We start from the raw sequence: 14,862 nt of genomic DNA, 5'->3' as shown, positions 1-14,862 counted from the left end.
AGTTTGACACCCCTGATTTAGATGGTCAGGAGCATATCCTTGGAAAGAGATGCGAGATGTAACGGGACAGTAATATTTTTAATTTGCTGCCTGAGGGCCACACAGGATGAACTTTGGTTGCTTATTGGAAAAGGTAAGCCAAGGCAGAACCTAGAGCCAGATTTGGTCATCATACCTCAAAATTAAACTGATCCCCCTTTCCATTAGGGATTTTTTAGCAAAGACGTTCTGAAACTGTTACTTCGAGATCTATAATAGAGGGGGCCTGGGTGGCTAAACTGCTCAGCTATTACTCTACTGGTTCCAAGTCTTGATCTCAAAAAGTCTGAAGAGCACAGTGGGGTTCAACATATTGCAATGGTTAAATTATAAGGTACCTGTAATCTCCCTTTCCTTTCTCCCCTCACCTCAACCCTATAGATTTGAATTCTACATTAGTTCAGCCACTCCACACATCTGACTCAGTAAGCTGCAGCTCGCTAAAGCTTAAATATTATAATATTAATCTTTAAAGATGCTAAATAGATTGGGGATTCGTCGGAAACACGTGATTAGCTATTTTACACAACTAACGCAGCAAACCCTCTTGCATTACGACTCTTTTGCATTTTAGCATATAATAATAATAATAGTAATAGTAATAGTAATAGTAATAGTAATAATAATAATAATAATAATAATAATAATAATAATAATAATAATAATAATAATAATAATAATAATAATAATAATAAAGTTGGAAGGGCCCTTGGAGGTCATCGAGTCCAACCCCCTGCTCAGGCAGGAACCCTATACTATTTCGGACAAATGACTGTCCAGTCTCTTCTTAAAAACTTCCAGTGATGGAGCATTCACCACTTCTGGAGGCAGGTTGTTCCATTGGTTAATTGTTCTAACTGTCAGGAAGTTTCTCCTTAGTTCTAATGACTATGACTATGGGCCTCTCAGTTTAAGCATTGGTATCATAGTATAGTTAGGCCACGTGTAAATGACAGATTGGATGCCAAATTGTGATTTTAATATAGATTTTATCTGTTATTTATTATTTTATTTAAAAAATTTTAACTGGCTATTGCTTGAGTGTTTTTATTTGTTCTGGTCTCTGACTGTAATAAACTTTTGACTTGATTTGATTTGGCTAGCATAGAATAACGTGGCTCTCTTCCTATAATGTCCCTTCTTAAATAAATAAATATCTCCTTTGTAGCTTGCTTGCCAGATTTGGCAGACATCGGGAGCTCCCAGAACAGATTATCAAAGGCATCGGCTCAACTCTTGCTAGCAAAAGTGCTCGACATGCACGGCATGCTACGAAGCGTAATTTATATTAGTAACTTACACTGGCAGATTAAAACAAGGCCAACTTAGACCGGGCGACGAAAGCATCGAGTCAAAACGCCACGAAAAAAACCTCAGCTAATAAAGGATCCACGCGCCAACAGCTCGGCAGTATTTTTTCCCCGGAAATTTCCTCCATCGAAGCACTCTCCTCTGATTGGCAGATTAGCGCACATGATGTCTACGCAGGCGACGGGTAAGAGATCCAATAGCCGGCAAGCAGTAGCCATGTTAATTAAGGGCTCCCTGCTTTCCGTTTGCTCCCTCTACGTCAGAGGTCCCCCACCTTGGCAACTTTAAGACTTTTGGACTTCAACTCCCAGAATTCCTCAGTCCGCCATGCTGCAGTTTGGGATACCATGCTGGCTGGCTGAGGAATTCTGGGAGTTGAAGTCTATAAGTCTTGCGAAGGTTGGAGATCTCTGCTCTACGTTATACAGAGTAGCTTTGGCCTAAAACTTGAGAAGGAAGAGGAGGAGGGATTACACGACGGCTTCGCCGTTTCCCGGATGTTGCCCATGGTGATGACGGTTAGCGGGGGAGGCGTCGTACTTGATTGAAGCGGGAACGTCACGGAAGATGGACTGGAAGCAGGCACTGAAAAGCCGGCTGGCCGTCAGTAGCGACCGTGAGTGAGGAGGGCATTTTAGGCCGGTGGCGCCTGACTGGGGAAGGTCTCTTAAACGGGGGAGGGGCTGGCTGAGAGTCGGGACTGCCCGCCTGCGCTCCTCTAGCTTTGCCTCGATGTAACGCGCTACCTGCCCTCTCTCGGAGTCGGAATATGAAGGAGAAGAGAAATGCTTTTGTAGCCTTTGCGCGTTTTTTAGGCTCTGTTATTTCACAGTAAATGAAATTTAATACTATCTATTGAAAATAAGATTTCGTTTACTTCGTTGGCCTCTGTCAGTCCTAGTAATCATCCAGCGAGAAAGGACAATATAGATCAGTGTTTCTCAACCTTGACCATTTTAAGGCATGTGGACTTCAACTCCCAGAATTCCACAGCCAGCAATGCTGGCTGTGGAATTCTGGGAGTTGAAGTCCACATGCCTTAAAATGGTCAAGGTTGAGAAACACTGTTATAGAGGTACTAAAGGATTATGCTACCAGCGTTAAAAGGACCTCCTATTTTTTAGCCAAAGAAAACTGATAAATCTTATCATGGTAGAAATAATTTTTGACTATTTGTAGGTTTTGCTTACTTCAGAATTGTGTAGATGTCGCTATGGAAGTGAGTCTCTACTTTTTGCTACCTATTAGAATAATCTGCATTTGTGATCAGCTGGATATACACGTGCCATTTCTTAAAAAGCCACAGTGACCCAGTTAAAAAACATCTGTCATTCCCCATCTGAATCAGACATTCGTTATGGTGATGCTGGAAATTAGAGTGCAATTTAGTATAAATGAATTACTGGTGATAATCTCATGTTGTTGAAGATTATGATGTAAATGTTATTAAGACAAGTTTAATATAGAAATTAAATTTATGGCTAATAGATTCTGGGAGTTGAAGTCCACATGCCTTAAAATTGTCAAGGTTGAGAAACACTGATATAGATAGAAAGCCTAACAAAGCCCTGTGAGGTAGGAGATTAGGTTGTGTTGTAATGGCCCTGCTATAAACAACCCTTGTTTTGCCAGGCATAGTTTATTGAACGGCACATCACGCTAAATTGTTACCTGTGCTGGGTTTGTATAATGCAATGAGCTGCAAATTGCTGATCAAGATTTAGGTTAGCTTATGTGTGGAACAGACCAGTGATTCATGGAGAGATAGAAAGAGTATACACTAGAGATGTCAACATCTAGGGTACCCTGGAAGATATTCCCTTTTCACAAGAACCTCTAGTACTAGAAGACAAAGATGATTAGGGGACTGAACGCTAAAAATATGAAGAACAGTTGCAGGAATTGGGTATGTCTAGTTTAATGAAGAGAAGGACGAGGGGGGACATGATAACTGTGTTCCAATATCTCAGGAGTTGCCACAAAGAAGAGGGAGTCAAGCTCTTCTCCAAAGCACTTGAAGGCAAGACAAGAAGTAATGGATGGAAACTAATCAAAGAGAGAAGCAACCTAAGAAGAAATTTCTTGACAGAACAATTAATCAGTGGAACAACCTGCCTCCAGAAGTTGTGAATGCTACAACACTGGAAGTTTTTAAGAAGAGACTGGACAAGAGTCTGAAATGGTATTGGGTTTCCTGCCTGAGCAGGGGGTTGGACTAGAAGACCTCCAAGGTTCCTTCCAACTCTGTTATTCTGTTAAATTCAGTCATTAGTAAGTTAGAAGGCAGAGGAACTCCTGGCCTATCCACTGAGATACAGCAAGCAGCAGAAAAAGAATCTGTCAAGGTTCTATGCAAACCATGCCAACAAATCTGGAGAATCACACAGTGACCAACCAAATAGAGGAGGTCAATCTACAATCCAATACTGAAAAGAGAAGGCTTAATAGAGTGTGCAAACTATCGTACAATTTCACATGCTAGCAGAAGACTGCTTAGGATCATCTGATGCAGAACCGTAAATGGAAAAAGATATGCCAGATGTTTGAGCTGGCTTTAGAAAAGACTGAGGAACATAGGGCATTATTGCTGATGTACAGTACGCTGGATAATTGAGAAGAGCAAAGAATACCAAAAAGACTTTGTGTGCTTCATTGATTATAGAAAGACTTTTGATTGTGATGACCACATCAAGCTCAGAAAAATCTCATTATCCTCATGATAAACTTATATACTGGTCAGGCAGCCACAATACGGACAGAACATAATGAAACAGACTGGTTGACAAAGGACTGCAACAAGGTTGCATTCTCTCTCCTTATTTATTCAATTTGAAGGAAGAAACATAAATTACCTCTACTATGTTGATGACATGATCCTGATAGCTGAAAATGCAAAAGATCTATAAGCTAAAATAATAAAACTAAGGAGCAAAGGGAAAAAATGGGAGTAAAATTAAATATAAGGAAGACCAAATTAATTACAAAAAGTACAACAAGCAGCCTTACAATTGAGAGTGAAGATATTCAAATGGTAGATAGCTTCTTGTCTTTTAGAATCAACCATCAGCAGCAAAGCAACAATTCCTTGACTTATGACTGGTCGAAGTTCTACAGATGCCCCCCCCAAAAAAAAGTTACAACCCCATTTTGAAATTATGGCCACTGCAATCATTCGCTTTTATGACCACATGATACTGCAACACCCTCCCATCTCTCAACCCACCAGATTCCCCTAGGCCTTAAGCCTGCTTCTGCCCCCCCCTCTCCCCCGGGTCTCATATGCTCTTAGCATGAAAAGATTTTATGGACATTTCTTTGAACATAGAGAAAGATGTTTCCAATCAGTACATGGGATTCAAATCAAAATTATTTTTCATACAGAAATTTGTTTTACAAAGTAAGCTATATAAATGGTAATATACTCTGTTTTGTGTTATGTAGCTAAAAAGAGCGACCAAGAATTGAAGGATGAAGAGATGGAGTTGTTTACAAAATACTACCTGGAATGGAAAGGAGGTAGAAAAAGTGCCAGTACCTCTTATGTGAACATACCACGATTTTATTACAGGGTAGGTTTTCAGTGTTGCTCTATCTAAGGTCTTTAAAATGCACACAACTTTTATAGTAAAGCAGTTTAACAAAAAGAATAAGCAACCAAGTATATAATTAAAATCATATAAAAACTAGAGTACTATTTCAGTTGGTCTCAGGTTTCTAAAGCTTCAGGTCTTTAAAAGCTGCAGGAATAAGCTGGTTGTTTTGATGCAAATAGTCAAAATATATCAGAGAAATTTCAGTTTCTTCAAAAGTAAGATACTAGAACAATATTTTTAGATAAAACTTTTTAAAACTGATTTCTATAGATACAGAATTATCTACAATGCTATACACAACTAGGTTTTTTTTTTACTAGGAAGAGAATTATTTCAGTTATGATGACTGGGATTCTAGGTTCACAAAAACAATACATTACTTCTATAGCTAAGTTGTATCATGTCCAGCAAAACTGTAATGGTCTTGCACATAAAGGTTTGTGATATTTTATTGTATAAATTCAAGGGTCCAATTCAAGGTGTTGGTTATTGCTGATAAAGCCCTTTATGACAAGGGACAAGGGTGTCTGAGGAGCCATCTCATCCTGAAGGGACTAGCTCACCCCACTCATTCCAGTGGAAACTACTTTGGATCCCATCTGCCAAAGAATGTTCAGCTGGTGGGGTCCAGGAGAAGAGCCTTTTTTGCTATGGCCTCTGCCCTCTGGAATGCCCTCCCATTAGAAGGGAGGGCATTCCAGAAGAACTTGAAACCTTGGCTGGGGCCTGCTACATTGGGGGTGGTTGAATGGATAGAGAAAATCCCCACCTCCAGACCACCCATCATCTTGGTTTTTAGCTTTTCTTTTTAATTTCTCTCATTTTAATTCTCTTGTAGAACTTTTTTCACTTTTTATCATATTGTAGGCCACCCAGAATCACTATAAGTAGGTAAATAAATAAAGTATATTAACACTTTCATCTTTCATCATCTAATATGAGGCAGTACTACTATTCAGTGAAACCTCATCTTAATGAACTCATTAAAAGAAACCCACTCCAAAGATTATCCACAAGCACAAGCAATGAAGTTGATTGTGAACCCTGAACTGAACCCTGACTTCCAAGGGTCCAGATAGTTTGCTCCTTTGGAGTTGCAGGGCCTAAAAAGCACAAGTTGGAGATCAGTGTAACTATTAATGTAGTTGGATCAAGGAAATGCTTCTTGTGCAGAGGTTGCAGCTAGATTCTTTAAGCGGTAATGGACCATTCCATTCAGGTGTTGATTCCTGCTTGAATCTTGTTATTTCATGAGGGGCCTTAACTAGCCATGGGTGTTACGGATACAACTAGGAGGTGGTGGAGCTGACACTAAAGAAGACACTCGGGATCAAAATGATCATAGTTCATTTCACAGGACAAAGCCCTAGTCCTCTCTATTGGTATTCTCCAGTTAGAGGCCAACTCCATTCAAATAATTTATCCACCAAATTATTTATCAGAGGCTAGAGTGGTAACCATGGAATGCCTGTTTAATCAAATAAGAAGGAATGAAGACCACAAACATGACATTTGTGCTCTTTTGTGAATAGCAATGTTTTAATTTAAGAACAGCTTCATAAGGGAGTTGCACATGGCAAGCTGAAGCATTTGGCTAAAAAACTAAGTTGCAAGACAAATGGCAATGGCAACAGAGGAGAACTTAGGTGTAATAGACACAAAGAACAGATGCTAACCTTGTTTTATTTGTGTTATAAGTTTAGATTCCTTAGGTATACTTTAATGGAAGTGATAATATCTAACTTCCTGTTTATTTTCTTTTTCTCTATATTTTTACTTTTCAACACTGTTCTCTGTTTAAACCAATAAAAAAAACCTTGACTATAAAGAGAGACTTATTGGATTATAGAAACACATTGGGGCAACTATTGACAGATGCATGGAAGAAACTAAGTATTATCAATTGCCAATTATTCTTTGCTCTTAATTAGTAATAATGGATAATGAGGCAGGGGCAAAAGATAGCCAAAGATGAAAAAGGAAGGAAAGAAGGAAAAATTCACTGTATTTCAACAATTCTTGTAGCACAAATAACATTTATGTAAATAAGTTTCAAAATATACTTGTGCTACAAATTACAATTCTTTTCTTTTTTTTAGCTGCCAGCAGAAGATGAAATATTGTTACAAAAATTAAGAGAAGAATCTAGAGCAGTCTTTTTGCAGAGAAAAAGTAGAGAATTGCTAGATAATGAAGAATTGCAGGTATGAAAAAACTGAAAATATAACTTAATTTCAGATCAATATTTTGGAAACTTTACTGTCCACTAAGTGGTATTTCCCGTGTCCTTTTTAAATTTCCTTTTTAAGAATTTGTGGTTTCTCTTGGATGAACATCAGACGCCACCTATGATGGGGGATGAAGCAATGATTAACTATGAAAACTTCTTGAAAGTTGGTGAAAAAGCTGGATCCAAGTGCAAGTAAGACGTTTATTTTGAGACACTTACAGGAGCCTGATTTGCCTAGTGTTTCAGTTATGTCTAGCTCAATATTCAGATCTGAGATTTAATGAAGGAGGGAGTAAACGTCTTTGGCAGAACTCTAGCTAAAAGATGAGCAATTTTGAGGGAGATAAAGTGTAGTTTTATGTCTAATAGTAGATGTACATAATAGGTTCTGGCAGGTCATTGGGAAATAAATGAATCTGAAAAAGAAAATTCCCGCATGTTTGTTAATTCAGAGAAAGCATGTAATAGTATAAATATATAATTATATAATGTTTTGGGTGATTATAAAAATTATCTGTTGAATGTCATGAAGTTGTTTTATGATGAAAGGAAAGCATGCATTAGAATATATGAGATATAATGAATGGTTTAGTTGAGCATTTTGGATTTCCTTATATATTAATGGACAAATGTTTAAGGAGCACTTATAGTAATGTTTGTTGTGTGCTTGTTGGTCAGGGACATGATTGTGCATGTATTTTGTATACAGCCAATACTTGCTGGCTCAAGGAATACAGGTAGTCCTTGATTTACTATGGCAGTTAGGATTACAATTTCCATCACTAAGCAATGCAATTATAAAGTATAGTATTATGTGATCGCTTCACTTAATAATGGCAATCCTTGCAGTCCCCATTGTCTTTTAAGTGAGAATTGTGGTTCATTAAGCAAGGCTCTCCCCACAAGTTCCTGCCAGCTTCCAACAACCAAAGTCAGTTGGAAAGATGGTAGGAAGTTGAAAATCTCAGGTGACTCACAATCGAGCTAACAGGCAGATAAGTGGCTGCTACTGGGTGAGAGTGGGAACAGGAGGATCCACAGGTGGCCGGCCGAGAAGACACAACACAAACATGTGGGGCTTCAGATAGCTGCTAACAGGTGAGCAAGGGTGGGAGAGGGTGCATGAGTGGCCGGGGAGACACTGAACTCAGCCATGCTCAGGGAGGTGTATGAGGATGCACAGGTAGTAGAGAGACACAATCTGAGCACAGAAAAACTCAGGGAGGGTACGTGGGTGGTGGGCAGTGTGAGCTCAGCAAGACTGGGGAGCCTTGTGGTACAGTAGTTAGAATGCAGTAATACAGGCTAACTCTGTCCACAGTCTGGAGTTTAATCCTGACAGGCTCAGGGTTGGCTCAGTCTTCTGTCCTTTAGAGGTCAGTAAAATGAGGACCAAGACTGTTGGGGCAATATGCTGATTTTCTAAATTGCTCAGAGAATGCTGTGAAGCATTATGGAGCAGTATATAAATCTAAGTGTTATTGCTATTGCTAAGATTTGAGGACTGTGCAAAGGTGCCCAGGTGGGTGAGACTCAAGCAAGGTTGCAAAATGTGATCATGTGACTGAGGGACACTATAATTGTCACAAGTGCAAGGCAGTTGCCAAGTATCCAGATTGTGATCATGTGACCACAGAGGTAATGGGACAGTCAGAACTTGAGGACTGGTCATAACAACTACTCATTTACTATTGTCATAATTTGAATGGTTGCTAAATATAAGGGCTACTTGTAATTAACAGTGAATATTTGATAGATTGTATGATCTATTTAGGATAGATTAATATATCAAAGGAAAACAGTATGAACAATTTCAAGTTATACATAAATTGTGGGAAAAAGTGTATTAAGTACAGATAGTTGTATGAAGTTAAGTGGATTGATAAATTTTCTCAAGTTGCATCAGAATATCAGAAATATATTTAGAATACAAATTTCTGTTATGTTATTTATTCCATTATTCATTATATAACTGACATTTGATCTACAAAGACATTAAATCTTCAAAATTTCAGTACTAAATTTATGTTTCACAGGCAATTCTTCACAGCTAAAATTTTTGCTAAATTACTTCATAATGATCCCTATGGAAGAATATCTATCATGCAGTTTTTCAATTATGTAATGAGAAAAGGTGAGTCCTTTTGATCCATTGTGACAATATCTATAATAATCTATAAGATTATATTATATTCCATATAGTAGGTTTGGGACTACATTCTGTTTTAAACTGTGTTGAGAACCATTTTCTTAAAAGTGGGCATGAGCTGGATAAGTAGACCAAAATGAGTGATAATCAGTCAGTATTGCCCATGTTTTTCTGTTTTAATCATGTGATAATATTAAATTTATCGTAATTATTAATCACATCATCATCTTGATATACTTCATTATTATCATTGCTAACTCAATACAATTATTCATTCACTACGCTGTTAGCGTAATAGCAAATTATAATGACTGTTATTCACATTTTCACTTTATTTTTATTCTTTCTAATCCAATGAAATATTGGAAAAATATGAAGAAGATTATGATGATGGTGGTGATTATGATGACAGAAGTCAGCAAAAGAAAAAATAAATTTGAAAATAGGTTGGGCATGGGTGGAAGCTGCAAAGGAAAAATTCCAGAAAAAAATGTGGCCCTCTGAGAGACAGATGGACAGCCGCTTAGAATGGGTCATTCTAAGCCCTCTCCTCTTTCCTGTTCATGTGACCTAGGGCAGAGCATATGCAGTCCTTTTTTGCTTCCTGGTAGAATATACATGCAAACGTATTCAGAACCAACAAGAGGAGGGCAGAAGCCCACCAACAAATACAACAGAGCTGTGGTTTCTTTTCTCTTGCCAGAAAATGTTTGTGTGCCAGTGAGTTTCACGCATCGAATAATTAAATCTGCTTCTTTCAGTTATTTTATGCTTTTTTCCCTCCTACCTAATGGTTAGAATTATCAGTCAGTGGTTGATAGCTGAGGGAGATGGATGGTTCAGAAATTTGAAAAATAAATAAACAAATAAATAAAGCCAGAATGCCTGAATCACAACATTGGCTTTGTAAACAATCAATTATGAACTTAGCGGGTCAAAAAAATTCAGATGTAGGGCAGACATAAAGAAACAAAAGCCAAAAATATTATTTTATTGTACAGAAGATGCCTCTTATGACTACTAATAATGAAAAGGTTGGAAGGTATTCTAAATCCTTGCATGCTTTTTTTTTTATCTTGCCTCATACATGTTTCAGTAATGAGAATACTTCATGTACGACTAATTTTCTATTTACAGATTAAGTTAAATTATGCTTGGTTAAACTTTGGTTTGTTGTATAGATCATAATAATGGGTTCACATGTAACATAATTATATATTATATAACAAAATAGAAATATAATCTGTGAACCTGTCTTTTGGATAACTTGGAGATCTTAAGGGAAATCAGGATGGTCATCAATTAAGCAAAGCAGAAATCATAATGGATCTCAAGAGATTTGTAAATTGAAACATAAGTATGCCAGATTATATTCAGCTCTCTGCAACTATATATACATATGGTATTTGAATTTGTAGAATTTGCTTTAACAGATTTTTGAATTTTTATTTGTAATTAATTTAAATAGGAAGTATCTGGTTTGCCTTTGTTGGAATACTTGTGAATATCAGTATCTTTCTAATATTCTTTCAATTTGTTACTATCCCTTATTTTACTTGTTTGAAAATCTATTGGGTATTTTTTAATCTGCTTCACAGTATGGCTGTACCAGACAAGAATAGGCCTCAGTTTATATGATGTAGCTGGACAAGGTTACCTCAGAGAATCAGTAAGTGAGGAATAATAATTGATATGTTTATCTAATGTAACTGAAATGATTTCTGTTGTCTTTATCTACATTCAAAAAGAGCAGTTAAAGGGAACATTTAATAATCAGCTGTTTATATATAATCAGAAAGATTTCAAGTAAGCCACCAGGAGTACTGTAATTGTAACAGTACAAATCTGATTAATAAATTAAATCATATTTTAATATAATTGTTTATGGAGAGTATTGTTCACATAACATTAATTAATTATGGACTGATATTTGTAATAAGTAACCCCTCTGCATTCCAAGAAATCTTGACTGTAGAGTTAACTTAGCTTTTTTTGAACTAAGTAGGATAACACTGCGATACAATTATCACAAATGGAGTCCTATATTGCCAGATATTTTTGACAATTACAAGTAGTCCTCGACTTACAACCACAACTGAATCCAAAATTTCTGTTGCTAAGCAACACAGTTAAGTAAGTTTCTTACTGCAGTTGTTCAGTGAATCACTGCAGTGGTTAAATCAGTAATATGGTTGCTAAGTGAACCTGGCTTTCCCGTTGATTTTGCTTGTCAGAAGGTCACAAAAGGTGATCATATGACCCTGGGACACTGTAACCGTCATAAACATGAACCAGTTGCCAAGCGTCTGACTCTTGATCACATGACCATGGGGATGCTGCAATGGTTGTAAGTATAAAAAAGCTCGTAAATCACTTTTTCAGTGCCATTGTAACTTCGAATGGTCCGCTAATGGTTGTAAGTCGAGGACAGCCTATACACTTTCCCATTAATTGTGCCTGCATCAGAGAACAGATACATAATGTTTGTGCATTATGTGACTTGCGGGGTCAATAGAGGACCATATAGAGTTGTTGCCAGTCCTTTAGAGACAAAAACTATGAAAGCACCTAGAGAAAAAAAAAAGATGTTCAGTCTATTTCTATTACAAACTATAGGACAAATGTAAAAAGTTTCAGCTTTAATCATAATGACATCTGTGGTATAAATATACATTTTCTTGTTTAATTTTCTAGGATTTAGAAAATTATATATTGGAACTCATTCCCACATTGCCACAGTTGGATGGTTTAGAAAAATCCTTTTACTCATTTTATGTTTGCACTGCTGTCAGAAAATTCTTCTTCTTTTTAGATCCTCTCAGAACTGGTAGGTTTAAATTATTCTCCTTTTTTAAAATTTGAATCCAGTAATGTAATCCAAACGATACAAATACATACCTGTTTTGAATATATTATGGTTTATATGACCCAGTTTCCCTTCTTTTCTTCTATAGCTATCAAGAAATGATTAAAAGATTGTTGCTAAGATTATTGTTCAGTGATTAATTTTAAATATAACTAATTATGCTAGGTTGAAATTATCTTGCTTCCGTAAATCATAATTATTGAAACTATGAAGATTAACTCAGTTTCTCCAGATTAAGGCATTATGCAAAACTATAGTAAAAATTGGAAAATAGGCTTCCAATTTTTCTTGGCTGTATTAATGTATTCCTGATGGGATGAAGGCTTGCTCATAAATCTGGAAACCTGTGTCATTCATAGAAAAAAAGATTTGGTACTAATTTAGTTTTTGACTGAAACTTTCAGCCAGGAAGGGACTTCTTTTAATTAGTCTTGTATGTTTTTAGTCTGCATTTTATAGCAATATAATAGCTAAATCATCATTGTCAGTTGGTTGAATTTATGCAGAGCACAGTGATCACAATCATGTTTTTCATATGTTAAAGCTGTCATTGACAGATGAAAATTTTCTTGTTCACATTTTTGTATTACCTTTGAGATGGCAAATTATAAATTGTTGATGATGCTTGTGGAAAATAGTTGAACTGTTGTGACTTTAGTACACATATTTACAAGAATTTGATATGACACCCAAGCCCTCAGTTTTACCATTTGCTATCACAATAGCAGCTGCTTCATTTAGGAATGAGTCTCTGCATGCAGATAGGACTTTCTTTCTTATTGAAGTAAATGAAGAAGCAGTTATTTGCATGAGAATTGACTGGTTCAGGTTACACTGGCATAAACAGCATTTATAACAAGCAATGGAATAAACTGTATATTCTACACCGTTCCTTTGCCTGTGATACCTTCCTGCAGTAGTTCTGATTCTGTGGATAATTGTAATATATGAGATTGTAATGTGTTAATCCTTCAAGTAGGTCTCGTTGGCATCTTTGTCTTGATTTCAGCAGCAATTCTGACTTTTCTAAATATACTGTAACCATAGGTGTTCCCCATTCTGTTCTACACCTTTAGAAATAAGGAAGCTGCATCAAAACTGAATAGACATTTACTATCCCCCCCCCTCCAGAAATCTAGTGGTGAATGGAATTATTTTCCCTCTGCTTAATGTAGTACAGGAATATTGGAGAATACTTTGTTTAAAAGGAAACAGGCATTTTTTTAAAAATAAACTAAATAAATTTCACCAATATTAGGGGATCTTAATAATAACAGCAACACAGTCTATTTAAATGACATGAACATTTTTCTTTCTTGTTAAAAATAAATATTTTGATAAAAATAATACCTAGAAATATACTTTCATAGTGTTTTAATCAGTTTGAAGTGTTAGTAATTTTATTAATTTATAATATTAATTTTAAAACCATTCTTATTTTTCACAACCTGAACTGATAGGTCAAAATGTTGATTTATTTCTTTTGAATTCCTTTCAGTATTGTTTGGCTGTTACCTTGCTTAAACCTAAAAATATCACAGTCATTAACTAGTGAAAGAAGCATTATTTTTTCTTTTCCAGGGAAGATAAAAATACAGGATATTTTAGCCTGCAGCTTCCTAGATGACTTACTAGAGGTAGATATTTTTAAATATTCTTTTGACTTTTGACTTGTTCTTTACATTTGTTGATAGCTAACGTAATATTTCCTTATCTATTCAGTTACGTGATGAAGAACTTTCTAAGGAAAGTCAAGAAACAAATTGGTTTTCTGCTCCTTCTGCTTTGAGGGTTTACGGTACGTTGCATGTGTAAATAGTTTTGAACTACATTTTCTGCATGAACTTTCCATTTACATGGCACAAAGAGGGCCTCATAAATTACTAGATTTACATCAGTATTAATGGAAGTCATTGTAGCAAAACCTAGTTAGGGGGGGAAATAGATAATTTCATCCATTTCCCAGAAGTGCTGATTTTTACTGCCTTTGTACCTTGCTCAGCCTTCTGCTACCACTATTTATCTTTGGGGATGATCCCGAACCTGGATTTTTCCCCCCTTGCCATACAGATTTATATATATCCTCTGCCATTGTTTAAATAGTGCATCCATTGTCAAAACAAAAATAACATTCTAAGTAGAACATATATTTTAATTACAGAAATTCTCTCCAACAATAACAGTTGTACTTTTTTCTATCTTAACATATCTTTTTAAAGCTCATTCCATGTCTTAATATAATTATTTTGAAATAACATACTGTTCATATTTGTCATAGTTTTATACAAATATTTTACCTTCTTTTCAATATTAAAACCTGTTTTATTCATCAATTGTTTGATCTTATATTTTCATATTTTTGTTAACATTTTTTTCTTCTGCTTATTAATCTTAGAACCTGCTAATGCATTAAACTCTAATTTAACCATTGATAATTCAAACTTCTTTAAAGAAGTACCCAAAAGCAATATCAAATCATCAGCAAAAGCCCTTAACTTATGTCTCTTTTTTAATTTTTACATTCACATCCCCTCAATTTTGATTTATTTATTTGTTTGTTTGTTTGTTTTAATTTTTCAGCCCCAAATGTATTTTCTTTCCTCTTACATAAAATTTGGATAGAAATTTCTTTCAAAAAAATTTCTAATATCCATGTCCAAGATTGTATTGAAAT

The 14,862-nt window shown here is 35.9% G+C and overlaps 1 protein-coding gene across 1 annotated transcript in view; it reads left to right on the top strand.

Moving 5' to 3' along the window:
- The first annotated feature begins 1,847 nt into the window (after positions 1 to 1,847).
- PPP2R3C (protein phosphatase 2 regulatory subunit B''gamma) overlaps positions 1,848 to 14,862 on the top strand; it is a 22,361-nt gene continuing 9,346 nt past the window's right edge. The window contains exons 1-9 of the mRNA XM_015819078.1: positions 1,848 to 1,966; positions 4,792 to 4,919; positions 7,043 to 7,147; positions 7,253 to 7,365; positions 9,210 to 9,307; positions 10,921 to 10,991; positions 12,017 to 12,149; positions 13,770 to 13,825; positions 13,911 to 13,986. Coding sequence (XP_015674564.1) covers positions 1,918 to 1,966; positions 4,792 to 4,919; positions 7,043 to 7,147; positions 7,253 to 7,365; positions 9,210 to 9,307; positions 10,921 to 10,991; positions 12,017 to 12,149; positions 13,770 to 13,825; positions 13,911 to 13,986 — 829 coding nt within the window. The 5' untranslated portion in view covers positions 1,848 to 1,917. The remainder of the gene's footprint in view (positions 1,967 to 4,791; positions 4,920 to 7,042; positions 7,148 to 7,252; positions 7,366 to 9,209; positions 9,308 to 10,920; positions 10,992 to 12,016; positions 12,150 to 13,769; positions 13,826 to 13,910; positions 13,987 to 14,862) is intronic.

The sequence above is a fragment of the Protobothrops mucrosquamatus genome, unplaced genomic scaffold, assembly GCF_001527695.2.
Source record: "Protobothrops mucrosquamatus isolate PMUCROS unplaced genomic scaffold, P.Mucros_1.0 scaffold858, whole genome shotgun sequence".
Lineage (NCBI taxonomy): Eukaryota > Metazoa > Chordata > Lepidosauria > Squamata > Viperidae > Protobothrops > Protobothrops mucrosquamatus.
This window is presented reverse-complemented; position numbering and strand designations above follow the sequence as displayed.